The 12,699-nt window shown below is 47.4% G+C and overlaps 2 protein-coding genes across 4 annotated transcripts; one reads left to right on the top strand and one right to left on the bottom strand.

Moving 5' to 3' along the window:
• The first annotated feature begins 1,612 nt into the window (after positions 1 to 1,612).
• LOC123055973 (uncharacterized) lies at positions 1,613 to 3,489 on the top strand. The gene is made up of 4 exons (XM_044479761.1): positions 1,613 to 2,335; positions 2,434 to 2,528; positions 3,255 to 3,369; positions 3,427 to 3,489. The coding sequence occupies exons 1-4, from the start codon at positions 1,676 to 1,678 to the stop codon at positions 3,487 to 3,489; spliced, it is 933 nt and encodes a 310-aa protein (XP_044335696.1). The 5' UTR covers positions 1,613 to 1,675.
• A 1,467-nt stretch (positions 3,490 to 4,956) lies between these two features.
• On the bottom strand, positions 4,957 to 11,054 carry LOC123054680 (peroxidase 1). 3 transcript variants are annotated; one of them, XM_044478503.1, is made up of 5 exons: positions 10,143 to 10,404; positions 8,454 to 9,740; positions 6,511 to 6,699; positions 6,119 to 6,287; positions 4,957 to 5,575 (listed from the first exon to the last, which is right to left on the bottom strand). In XM_044478503.1, exons 2-5 carry the CDS (start codon positions 8,484 to 8,486, stop codon positions 5,142 to 5,144), a joined length of 825 nt encoding a protein of 274 aa, XP_044334438.1. In that variant the 5' UTR covers positions 8,487 to 9,740; positions 10,143 to 10,404; the 3' UTR covers positions 4,957 to 5,141. The 3 variants fall into 3 exon arrangements, with proteins under 3 accessions (XP_044334438.1, XP_044334437.1, XP_044334436.1); XM_044478502.1 differs by lacking the exons at positions 8,454 to 9,740; positions 10,143 to 10,404 and adding an exon at positions 6,776 to 7,382; XM_044478501.1 differs by lacking the exons at positions 4,957 to 5,575; positions 6,119 to 6,287 and having other exon boundaries at positions 6,678 to 6,699; positions 10,143 to 11,054.
• Positions 11,055 to 12,699: the final 1,645 nt, after the last annotated feature.

The raw sequence follows: 12,699 nt of genomic DNA, 5'->3' as shown, positions 1-12,699 counted from the left end.
GATGTGATCCCGTTCATCAAAATGACAACACATGTCTATGGTCAGGAAACTTAACCATCTTTGATTAATGAGCTAGTCAAGTAGAGGCATACTAGGGACACTTTGTTTTGTCTATGTATTCACACATGTATCAAGTTTCCAGTTAATACAATTCTAGCATGAATAATAAACATTTATCATGATATAAGGAAATATAAATAACAACTTTATTATTGCCTCTAGGGCTTATTTCCTTCAACTAGAGCTCGCGAGAAAGGAGCCGGAGGCGGAGTTACGCGAACTCGAAATGGAGTGGAGTGCAGTGGCTATGTCCCGATATGAATAGGATGGAGATATTTATGCGGTCAGGCTGGGCCGGCGTGGGTCGAATCCGACGTGGCGGACATGTCTGGGCGTGCGGCCTCCCTATATCCATCCCAGCTATATGGAGCCAGTATGAGGGGCGTGGTTGGGTCAAAATTTCTTGACCGGTCATTGAACGGGCCGTCTGCCGAATCGTATATGGGAAATATAAGGTATCCGGCTGTACATGCTCCCAGACGCCTCAGGACTGCAACAACTTGGAGAAGTGAGTTTTTTTTGCAATTTTTTTCCAATCTATTCATCTTCAATCATGGCAGTACAACGAAAACCAGAACTAATAAAAATTACATCCAGATCCGTAGACCACCTAATGACGGCACTGAAGCGAGCCGAAGGCGTGGCACCATCGTCGCCCCTCACTCACCGGAGCCGGGCAAACCTTGTTGTAGTAGATAGTCGGAAAGTCGTCGTGCTAAGACCCCATAGGACCAGCACCAGAACAGCAATCGCCGCCGATGAAGAGCAGCATAGATCGAAAGAATCAAACCTGAAGACGCACGAACGTAGACGAACGACGACTAGGTCCGAGCAGATCCACCAAAGACAGATCCGGCGGACACATACCTCCACGCGCGCCACCGGAGATGCTAGACACACCGCCGGGATGGGAGCTAGGCGGGGAGAACATTATTCCATCTTTACGGAGCCGCCGCTGTCTCACCTTTCTGAGCAGGACACAAACCTAACAAAACTCAAAGAAACGTGTGAAAACGAAGCCCTTCCGCCGGCAAAGGCCGGGATCAACCACGCCCCCATGGCCCTAAGGCCACCAGAGACGAGGCAGACCGGCGCCGGCGCCGGTGGGACACAGAGGAACCCTAACTCTTCATGGGACAGAACGAACATTGGTGTATTTCCTTTTTTGAGGCAGGGAACATGGTGTATGTATCTCAACGTAAGAATTTCATCAGTATCGTCACGCGATTCTTTTTGAAAATGGAGAGCAGAATTGCGCGCGGGAGTGGCATGTGCAGTCCATCAGTAACTTTTTTTTAGTAACTAATACTCCTTTCATCCCGAATTAACTGTATTTATCTACACGTTTTAGCTTCGGTCTATATAAGACAATTAAGATGATTAATTTGTGACGGATGTACTCCGTACCAGCCTAATCTGAGAAATAAAGCACATATGGTTCCCGAAACGGAAGGGCGTTAAGTATCCGACTCGTGCTCTACGGCGATGGGCAGCGGCCAAATAATAGAGCCTCGCGCGCACGTACGAGTTTACACACGCACGTAGGAGGTTGTTGTATTTGTCTCGAGAAAACAGAGATAAGCCGCCTATATATAGAGAAACACACCAAGAAATCATGAGCTCGTGCCTGATGAGCTTGCGCTCCCTCCTCATTGAAGCCTTCCGTCTCCTGCAACCCTTCTGTCAACCTATGTCTATGGCATTGCGTGTTCCTCAGGACTATTGTACTTCCCTCTGGAGGTCGGTGACCAGTCACTTGTCTCTTCGTGGGTACTCCCACACGCTGCGGAGGGCCATGACAGCAATTGTGCCGCCCCGAATTTTTCGCAAAGGCGCAAGGAAGATCATCAACTGCGAATTTGTTGTCGAGACTGTGCCTTACACCAACCGCACTCACAAGGTCATCTTCTCTACTAGGACAGCGTGCGTGAGCGGAGAGATCCGCTTTGCCGATTTCAAGAAGGAGCATGCCTCCGAGATCGTAGACCCACACCACCACCAAAGTGTCCGTGTCCACGCCATTGGCTCGAAGATCATTCGCGCTATCCGTCGTGGCTTGTCCATCAAGAACAAGATAGAACAACCAGGACGGGAACCACCACACATGGCGACGTGTCTGGATTGGATCGACGAGCTCAATTGGGAGGTGATAGTTGCCGAACACAACGTCAAGAAAGCACATTGCTTTGACGGTGGTGGTAAGATTATAGTCTTCACGAGATTACTTGATCATTTCAGCACGGATGCTGAGATTGCCGCCGTCATCGCACATGAGGTACATACATATGCTTGTTTGTTCGTTCGTTTTGGATTACTGAGGTTGTTAGTTTTCAAAGACGATAGTATTGTTTATTGGTTTCTATATATATGTAGGTTGGGCATGTTATTGCGAGGCACGCGTCTGAGATGATCCAAATATTCAGGTTGTGGTTCCCAACCCACTTCCTCTTGGCGCCATTGCTACGAAGGTATATTAAGTTCATCACTTCTTTTAGCCCCACCTTGTTCATACATGCATCTTAACAATGTGTCTGTGTGTGCTTTTGTCCCTAGTTGCTTCCAGCTACTCAGGATTATGCCTAGTTTTTGGAAACTCTTAGTTTGCCCCTCTTCCTTCGGTGTCCCTACGAATATCCCCATTTGACATGTTTTTTTCCGGTCAGCACCCACTGTCACGTTCATGTCCGTTGACCGTTGGACACCTACGTCCCTCGGCTACGGGACAGTGCCAACTGGGTCTCACTCGTGAGGTGCTGCTAAACAGAAAAGGAACCTATAACCTACGTGAATGTGATGGTCCATGGGCGCTAACAAAAATTGGCAGAATGGGATTTCCGTTGGGCACCAAATGAAAGAGGGGCAAAACTTAGGGTTTTCAAAAACTATGGACAATCCAGAGTAGCTGAAACCAACTAGAAACAAACATATAAAAAAAACTTACAAAAACATTAAGCTAACCCAGTATTTGTATGCACGCAAGTATTTACTTCGTGTTAATTAGAATATGTTGTTTTGTAAGAGTATGAATGTATGATATGATGTTAACTACGTATACTCTGCATCGTAGGAATGAGCTAGAGGCTACTGGCTGCTGCTGGTTTCGATCCCCACGCTGCCCCTTCCTTCTTTGACAAGGCAGGAAGGATGAACGGGGAGTCGGCGTTGGCAGATTTGCTCTCTTTATTCTTATTCAGAACTCATCCATCAATGAGGAGAAGAGCATGGCTTTTATCACAGCCCAAAGTCATGGAGGAGCAATGGGATTATACAGAGAAGCAACAGGTGATGGGCCCCACAATCAAGGATCTGGTTTGTCTTATAATTAACCTATACTATATGATGTTAATTACTTGCTCTGTATTGTAGGATTACATTGGAATGTTGCCGCTAGTTGTTGCTGGTATGTACTCATTTGGTCTTTTTATGTGAAAGGCAGGCGGATTACACCTACAAGAAGTCTATGTCGCAGCGCTTCTGCCGGGCCTCCGGCAGCAGCTGCCCGTCGGGGCCCACGGCCACGTCGCAGTCCACGTGGAGCGGGTGCCAGTGGAAGCCCCAGACGGCCACCTTGGCCCGGATCCTCGACCGGACCTTCACCGTGAACTCCACCGCGCCACCTCCGGCCTCCGCGGCCGCCCTGGCCATGTCGGCCGTGGCGGGGCCCGCCGGCACGGCGACGCCCTCGAACGCGAGGGGCGTCGTGGTCTTGGGCGGCTGGTACATGGGCGCCCCGCCGGCCAGGTCGTGGTCCTTGACGACGGCGCCGTACTGGCGGTAGAGCACGGACATGTAGAGCCGGTCGTAGAAGAAGGCCACGTCCCGGTTCGGGTTGCGGATGGAGAGCTGCCCGGAGAGGAGGACCGCGCCGGCGCCGGCCTGCTGGACGCTGGCGGCGGAGAAGGCGGTGACGTGGAAGCGCGGCCGGTGCGGGCGCACGGCGAGGTAGGCGACGAAGAGGAGCACGCCGGCGACGAGGAGCAGGGTGAGGAACGCCGAGCAGAGGATCTTGGTGCAGCGGGTCAGGTGCGGCCGCTCTCTCGGGAGCGGGCGGTGGAGCCAGCCGGCGGTCCGGGCGGTCGGCGCCGGCTGCATGGCGGCGCGCGCGCGTGCCCCTGCCCCCTTGTTCGGTCTCTGGTCGCCCTACGTGTGCGCGTGCGCGCGCATTGGCGTGCATGTACAGGTTTGATTACGTCGTTGTTTCGGGTGTTATACTGGCCCGTGGTGATTCTTTGAAGAAAGAGCAAGGAACAGAAAGCGATGGAGATGCCAAAGCTAGCTGGCTAGCTAACCAGCTAGGTTTCTTCGAGCTTTGGTGTACGGTGTATTCCGATCGCTTCCTCGTCTTTCGGTTGGGAACTTGGACGAGCAAAGAAAGGTGGTGTGTAACTGTATACAAGACGATTTCGAGCAAAAAAAAAATATTGGTGGTTATTAGCTGTCTGAAATTATCGTACATCTGGTTCTCGTCTCGTAAAATTATTTTAAGTAACTGTCTGCTTTTTACTACTCAACTGGCCTTAACAAAATTTACCGGATAATAATGACCAAAAGGCTTCTCCGCAAAAAAAAAAGACCAAAAGGCTGGAAAGTTAGTGTACAAGGAGTGTGAGACAAGCTTGAAGAGTTGACGAGTGGATGGCGTGGTCCACGTCCATCCATGTGGAGCTAGCTTGATTTGTTGTTATGCTTAATCCATTAGCTAGCTAGCTACGGCCTACGGAGATACTGTAGAATATCCAGAGCACCAAGTAAACTCTTTTGCCAGAAAGCAAATCCCAGCCTCAAGTTTCCTGTACCCGCTGTACCGTGTACGCAGCCGAAAATAATCGGAAAATACAACTCCAATTCTCTCTGTCGTAGTGTGTTCATCGACGTTGGCAGAGGGCATTATTTCACTGAATCAATCAAGCAAACATTTTATTTGAATCTGAATACATCGTACAAACGAACAAACGATGCAAATGAAGAAAGACAATGATGCACACAATGTACACGCGTAATACACATCAATTATACAATACCCACAGGCCACAGACTTCCGATAATTTACGGGCCGATGATCACGGACCACCGCCGGCGGCCTACATGCCCATCGGGTTCACGGCGCCGCAGCGCCTCCTCACCTCACCCTGCGCGCCGGTGAGCACCTGCATGTTCCCCATCTTCACCATGGACGCCACGAAGTCCGTGAAGAACTCCGCGGGGTAGCCGCCGGCAGCGGCGACGGCCGCCTGGCGCAGGACGTAGTCCCGGGTGAAGGGGTCCAGCATGAGCGTCCCGTCCGAGGTGAAGAGCGCCCTCCCCCTGGCGACGTGACGGTAGTAGCTCGCGTCGAACGTCCTGAAGCTCCCCGGGTCCATCTCCACCAGCGCCGTAATGTCGCCGGGCCTGCACTTGCTCTTCAGCCGCGGCACGTACCGCCTGTCCAGCGCCGGGTCCGGCATCTGCGTGCCGCTGAAGTTGTACAGACGGTCCGAGAAGGACGAGCAGTGGGAGGTGCCGAGGGTGTGCCCCCCTGTCAAAATGCAGGAACAAGTTAGAATGTGTCAGTTTACATGGTTTCCTGCAGAGCTTGAACTGCAATATTTGCAACAATCAGAAATAAAATTGCAACGCATTACTAGTTTATAATAGTGAACTACAGAGGTTTTCTACCCCATCTCTTCTACGCGTGCAAAATGAACAGCAAATAATGTAGTACGTACTGGTTTTCGAATAAGGAGTTATACTTTGTTTTTCTACCAGAACAAAGTGACTCTTGGTTTTGCATCATGCAGTTTAACCACAAGAACCGACAAAGCTTAGTTTTCCCCGTCTCTGTTGACTTGGCACGTGCATACAGCATACGGCCTTGCTTGATTAACCCATTGCTTAGGTGTGCATGCAAACAAGCACCTTTATTGGGGAATGCTACTAGAGATTTGTTGGGATCGGCAAAGTTCAAGTAAATTAAAACAGAGAGGAATCAGAAGAGCACAGGCTACACAAAACTAGGAGAGAAGATGCACTAGTTTATTAGATCATGCATTGAGTTTAGTTCCTGAAGAATAGTATATACCTAGCAGAACCACCTGATCCTTCGCATCAAGACCCTTCGGGATGAAGAAGTGGTTCAGATTACGAGTGGCATCAGAAAAGGGTGGGGGTAGGTTGTTCAAAGCGTCGTCCTTGACCGATCTCAACCCGTCTCGCCGCCCAGTTGGGACATTCCAGTAAGGCCCATGGGTCTGTTGCATAGTGAAAACGACAGTTGGCTTAGCAAGAGAGCAGGTACTTTCCATAAATAAATACATAAAAGATGATCAAACTTAGTGAAGGCAGTCAAAAATGTGTGGGTTTTGCCACCACTGTTGGTCTGAATCATCCTATACTCACCATTTTATGAACTATGTCAACTTATCTTACTTGAAGAATAAACCAAAATTAATGAACAGAACTGCTAGTTCTTACCAGTAGTACAACATCCCTTGCCACAAGAGCTAGGATATCAGCACAGGAGACCACTCCAGGGCAGGCTTGCTCCAGCTTAGCCTTGACAAGGTCAATTGTGCCAAAGCCTCGCAGGCTAAGGTTCGGTTCTGATTCCTTTTCGGATGGTAATCCTGGTATGCTATCAAGTAGAATAGAACCATCGCAACCCTGCACAGCACAAACAGTTCAGTACATCTCTAAATTCAACTGAAGCAGTTGAGGAGAGACAAAGGTGTGTGCACACATTCACAAAACAGTCGTGGAAGTGCATGCGAAGCAGAGGAGCAGCAAGGCTTGGGACGTGGGAGATGATCCTGGCCATCTCATCACGAACAATGACCTCTACATATGGGCATGTGTATTGGTAAAAGCCAACCTTCAACTCTGGTGGATCGCCTAACACTAAGGAGGGTCGTAGGAGAAGAGGGAGGAGAAATCCAAAGAGGAGTCTGTAAACCATGCTGTGCGTGTCCAATGTACAACCCCTAGCTACAGCGGTGGAGTTGCTTCCTTGATGATTTTTGAGGTGAACTAGAACTCACAGCCTGCTTTATAGTTCAGTTGCTTAGGTTGCACATAAGTGATAGTAAGCCAGCCTTTTGCTCAGTATTAGTATAGTGGTTCTAGAAACCTACACGCCCTAACAGCTGTACTACTTTCTCATATCACGCAGCCAGTAGATGGCCTAAGATTTTGGCATATGATTGAATATCAGTATTTCAGGAATCCTGTGGTTAGCGTGGATGTACAAGAATTGAAGAATAGTCTCGGATGAGGCATCTAGGGAGTATTGATGGGATGGCAAGTGTCCCAGAAGTTAAGGGCCTGTAATCTACTCCCTCCGTCCCATAATGTAAGACGTTTTTTGACACTAGCGTAGTGTCAAAAAACGTCTTACATTATGGGAGGGAGGGAGTACCAGTTACGAGCTATTCTAGCCAACAGATATTGGATGAATGATGACCATCCATCGTGGCCCATGCGATTGTGTAACCCACACCCTTAAGATGTGACTACAGCATCTTCCTAAAAGTGCCAAATCAAAGACTTGAACTGTAAGTTGCTAGCTGTTATCATCCCTTATTTTAATATTATTAAGGGAACTGATTCTGGTAATAATTATCCTCAGATGCCATTTGAAAGCAAATAATGTGAAAGAAGAATAACCGTATTATGCTACAGTACTGAAAAAATGTATGCCATTTTCAACAAATATAAGATCTTCTACAATGGTACATAAAAAATATTTTTGCAGTTCAGATAAAAAGTAGTGATTAACATACTTTACTAGGTAAACCAACTCAACAAACAAAACTTAAGTCAACAGCACATGGGTTCGGTAACATATTCAATTATTCACTGAGTAGCGGAAACGTGGTGGCTTTTGGTTTCTCGAGACTTAAAAGTTTAAGATCTGCTTCACTCGACACCAACACAGGGTATGCAATAGATCAAGGCCATGGTATTGGCACTGTCAGATTCAACATATAAAGGAAGGATCACAGATTAGTCATAAATCATGTATCCACCTATTTGAAAAATACTCAACATTTATACCCACATCAAAAGAGAAATGGCTAGCGTAGTGTGGAAAAACAGGGTATCGACATATAGTCATGTACAGAAGGGAATAACAAACTGGTTTATCCACTGATGTTTTTACAGTATTCTTATAGGTATCAATTGATGCAGACAAGTTGGAGTAAAAAAAGGAGTAAGACCATAAACCTGTAACTGTCCAATCAATAAATTGGACAGAATTGAGAATACTGACAAGACTATATGAGTCAAACATGCATCCGCAAAACTTTTACAGTTGGTAAAAGTTGCAAGATATGCATTCACAGGGAGTGTAGCCCAACAGATGTGTCCAAATGAACAACTATACAAAAGTTTTAATATTAAGCACAATGTGCACTTACCCTGAACCAACATGATGGCTGCTGATAAGTCATTAGACTCTCACTGCTTAATCAAATGGGGAAGATTATGAAGTCGGTTAGAGGTTACAAAGATGTGGAGGCTCTACATGTTGGATCGGTCAGGTTCATTGTGGACAAAGGTCTGAGGGTAATTCAAAAGCATCTGGTGCATCTATCAGGACAAATGACCATTATCTGAATATCTTCGAAAGCAAAACTTTATTATTGATCTTCAGAGGACACTGCAACCAGCTTCCTTGCCACCAGAAGTTTCAGCCATTAATTTCCTTGTACTTTGAGCATCCTCCCATAAATTAGATTCTGCATACATGTTTGCAAGCACGGTATAGTGTACAGAACTCTCAGCACCTTTACTGAAAAGATTCTTGGCTGCAGTTTCTCCAAGTGGCATGTTTCCATGCGTTTTACAAGCTCCAAGCATAGCGCCCAATATTGACGAGTTGGGTTCAGTATCCACATTCTGCACTAGCTTCCACGCATCCTCTAACTGACCTCCACGGCCAAGAAGGTCGATAGCAGAACTGTAATGCTCAGCTCTTGGATCAATACCGTACTTGCTCATCATGGAAGTGAAATACTCCATCCCTTTGCTTGTCAGACCAGAATGACCACAAGCAGACAGAAGAGAAAGGAATGTCACGTCGTTTGGCTTCACACCATCCTCCAACATCCTCTCAAAAAGGCTCACAGCATCTCCCCCAAAACCATTTTTCCCACAGGCAGTAATGAGTGAAGTCCATGAAACCACATTTCGGCAGGGCATTTCATCAAAAGCACGCCTGGCATCTGAAAATTCTCCTGCTTTTGCATACATATCAACTAGAGCGTTCTCCAATGCCACATCTCCCATTGGCTGCTTTTTGCACATGTAAGCATGAATCTGTGTCCCAAATCTGAGACATGACACATTAGCACAAAGGCCAAGCAAGGAGCTTAACAGAACACCATCAATCCTCAAACCCCTACGATAAATCTTGCAGAAGAGCTCCATCGCATCTTCAGCATGATTTTTATCCATGGAGTACCCACTGATCAGCGCAGTAGATGACACAAGGTCTGGATCACATATGGAGTCATATATCACTCGTGCACTTCTCATGCTCCGACATTTTGCATAAGCATCAATAAGTGATCCAATAACAACCTTTTCACCCCAGTAGCCCAACTTTATTATACAGGTGTGAATCAACTCCGTGTTAGTGAGCACACTGACTGCTCCACAAGCTTTTAGAGCACTTCCAAATGTGAAGTGGTCAGGCAGCATTTCTGTCAAGTTTTTTATGTGAATGATTAACAATCAAGGAAAAATGCATTTTGAATATTCAAACAACAGTATAACCAAAATTTAAACCAACAAGCAGAAATTGAACAGTGGACAAAAGTTATTGAAAGTGCTAATTTTATGTCAACGTTACAACAGCGATGAGTAACAATTTTGGTTATCTTTGTCTGGTACATTTCGATGATAAAAAAATACACATTCAGAGAGTCCCAAATTTAGTATAATATTATTCCTTTTTAACTAAAATCAGATATATCATGCATGACACACTACGATTACAATAAAGGGCATGGATTTGAGGTGCTCATAGCAGTATGTGAGCAGGACCGCACATTTCAAGGCAGTGCATAGCAAGATGAATAGCTGATTTCGGTGCCAGCACATACCTTCTCTCAGCATTGAGGATAACAACCCAAGCGCGTCACTGCAATGCCCACGCTCCACAAAACCCCTGAGCAAGGCATTCCACGAAACTACATCCTTCCTCTCCATCGCCGCAAACATCCGCCTCGCATTCTCCACCGACCCACACCTCAGGTACATGTCCATGAGAGCGCTCTGCACGAACATGTCCCCCGCGAACCTCCCCTTGGCCGCGCACGCGTGCACCTGCTCCCCGCTCCTCACGCACCCAGCCGCCGCGCACGCACAGGCCACACTGCCATACGTGAACTGGTTCAGCCTGGCATCGCCGGACGTGTGCATGAGGGCGAACAGCTCCAGCGCCTCCCGGGGGCGGCCGTTCCTGGAGTAGCCCGAGACCATGGCCGTCCAGGACACGACGCTCCGGTGCGGCATTCCGTCGAACACCCTGCGGGCGGTGGCCACGTCGCCGTGCTTGGCGTAGAAGAGGACGAGCTTGGTGCTGAGGTGCAGGTCCGGGGGAGAGGCGGACGCGAGGAGCCTGTGGTGGATGGACCTGCCCTGCCGGAAGCAGCCCATGCAGCTCTGGAGGAGGGAGTAGTAGTCGGCGGCCCTGGCCATTGTCGCGCGCGGTTTCTTCCCCTCCGAGATGTGGAATAGAGAAGCTTTGCCTCCGGACTAGGAAGATCTCAGTCTACCAGAGCATGTGTATCTCCTCGTGGGAGCTCCGGCCGCCTGGGTTGGTCGCTGCCGAGGCTCCGATCCCATGCCCAAGCAGCCAAGCTCTCAGGTTGCGGTGTTGGTGTCAATGATGGCTAGCATTAAGGCGATGGACGGCAGGGCTAATCGAGATTCCGGGCTCCGAGGCGGCGGCGCCGGGGCGGCGGCGTCAGTCGCCAGGACGAGGAGTGAGGGGCGCTGCTAGCGAGGGGAGCTTTTTTTTTTCTTTTGAGAAGAGCGAGGGGAGCTCCTATACGACGCTTATTGCGTCCAGGGCCAGCACGGCTGGGCCGCCGGCCCATTAGTGCTGTATCAAACAATCACTGACTGTAACGATCTTCAGTGCAGCGACAGCACTGTAGCCATTATTGTTGTCCCAGTGTTACTGTATGATTACTGTAGCTTCACAATATATTATTTTTCAAGTTTGTGAACATTTTTGGAATTTTTTTAAAAAAGAAAATTTTAGAACATTTTTCGCAAAAAAACGAACTGATTCTTAAAATATGAATATTTTTTTAGAAGTGTGACCAAATTTTGAAATTCTAACCTTTTTTGATAAAATGAAGAATACCTAAAAGTTTTGAAGAAGTTTTTTTAATCCAAACACTTTTTAATTCATAGAAAACAAAAAGTGAACGGCTTTTGAAAAAACAGGCACATTTTTTTTAAATGGAATCAATTTTTTAAATTCCAAACAGTTTTTGAATTTCAAAAGAGTTTTGAAAGATTTTGAAATCTATGAATTTTTGAAAAAAAAATGAACAACATAATAGAAAACAAAAGGAAACCGAAAAACATAATACAGAATTAACAGAAAATCCCTTATTTAGGAATAAAGGTTCCCAAAACCGAACAAGAAAACATGCTTAAATCGGCCGGCCCAATATATCATCGACCGCTCGTTTGTACATGTGTGGAGGATCGACTATTTGCTGCAACATGCATCAAATAGAAAAATTCACTAGAGCGGGAAGCACGCGATTGGCCGTGCGGCGCTTAAATGGGTCACGGTCGGTGTGGCCTATTTTTGAAACAAAAGATTGGGTTGGTTTTGTGTACTTAGAGACGCTAAGTATGAGTTGGAGAACCTCTATCCATGCAGCTCTCGATCATCATAACTTTTGGCTCAACCATAGCAGAGTCATCGCTCGATCCGCCTAATAACCGTCGATTTGACAATTGTGGCGAAAAAGGCCTCTTTAGCAAAACCACGATACAGCCCTCGATCGCATAATCTTTGGAGCTCACTCCAAATCAAGCCCACGAGATTCCATTTTTGGAGATTGGGCAAGGTGATTTGATGAGTCCTCCATCCATCCAAATATTGGTGTCAGAGTCATTTTAGGACGCCCGCTCCCTTCTTTTATAGCCCACATCCTTGTGCCCCCTTCATTTGGTGCCACCACCACCGCCCGGCCCGCCATGATTTGGCCCTGGTCCCCTCCACTAAATCGTTCCTAGATCTCCCACGCTTCACTGCAGCTCCGCGCCTTCCTCCAGTCGTCCAGCCATGGCACCCCTTCCATCGCGTGACCGTACATTTCTCCTTTCTTTTCTTCTAGATTTAGTTTAGTGACTCATAGATTCGTGTAGATGACATATGATTCACAATATGTCTAGATGGATCTGATGTTGGAGCTAATGTATTTTTATGATTCGTCGTCAAATTCGAGCTCCGAGTCCAAGAGTAAGCCGATGGGCGTCGAATAAGACGAGGTAATATTGATGATTGTTGAATGGATAGCATAAACCACAACGAAGAGAGGCCTCCACGATCGATAGGCGTCCACGATCATCAGTCGGGCCGTGCGACATTTTGTCGGAACAGATTCACCGGACACGAGCGGCTCATGCCCG

This window comes from Triticum aestivum, chromosome 2D (genome assembly GCF_018294505.1).
Source record: "Triticum aestivum cultivar Chinese Spring chromosome 2D, IWGSC CS RefSeq v2.1, whole genome shotgun sequence".
NCBI lineage: Eukaryota > Viridiplantae > Streptophyta > Magnoliopsida > Poales > Poaceae > Triticum > Triticum aestivum.
Note: the sequence above shows the minus strand (reverse complement) of the source record. Positions and strands in the feature narration are given on the sequence as shown.

What these genes read in the sequence shown, in the direction of transcription:
- LOC123055973 (XM_044479761.1), top strand. Translation starts at nt 1,676, where the DNA reads ATGAGCTCGTGCCTGATGAGCTTGCGCTCCCTCCTCATTGAAGCCTTC. An exon ending in TTGGCGCCATTGCTACGAAG is followed by an intron (nt 2,529 to 3,254) that starts GTATATTAAGTT and finishes ATTCTTATTCAG; the next exon opens with AACTCATCCATCAATGAGGA. An exon ending in GCCCCACAATCAAGGATCTG is followed by an intron (nt 3,370 to 3,426) that starts GTTTGTCTTATA and finishes TCTGTATTGTAG; the next exon opens with GATTACATTGGAATGTTGCC.
- LOC123054680 (XM_044478501.1), bottom strand. Translation starts at nt 10,740, where the DNA reads ATGGCCAGGGCCGCCGACTACTACTCCCTCCTCCAGAGCTGCATGGGC. An exon ending in ATCCTCAATGCTGAGAGAAG is followed by an intron (nt 9,741 to 10,142) that starts GTATGTGCTGGC and finishes AAAACTTGACAG; the next exon opens with AAATGCTGCCTGACCACTTC.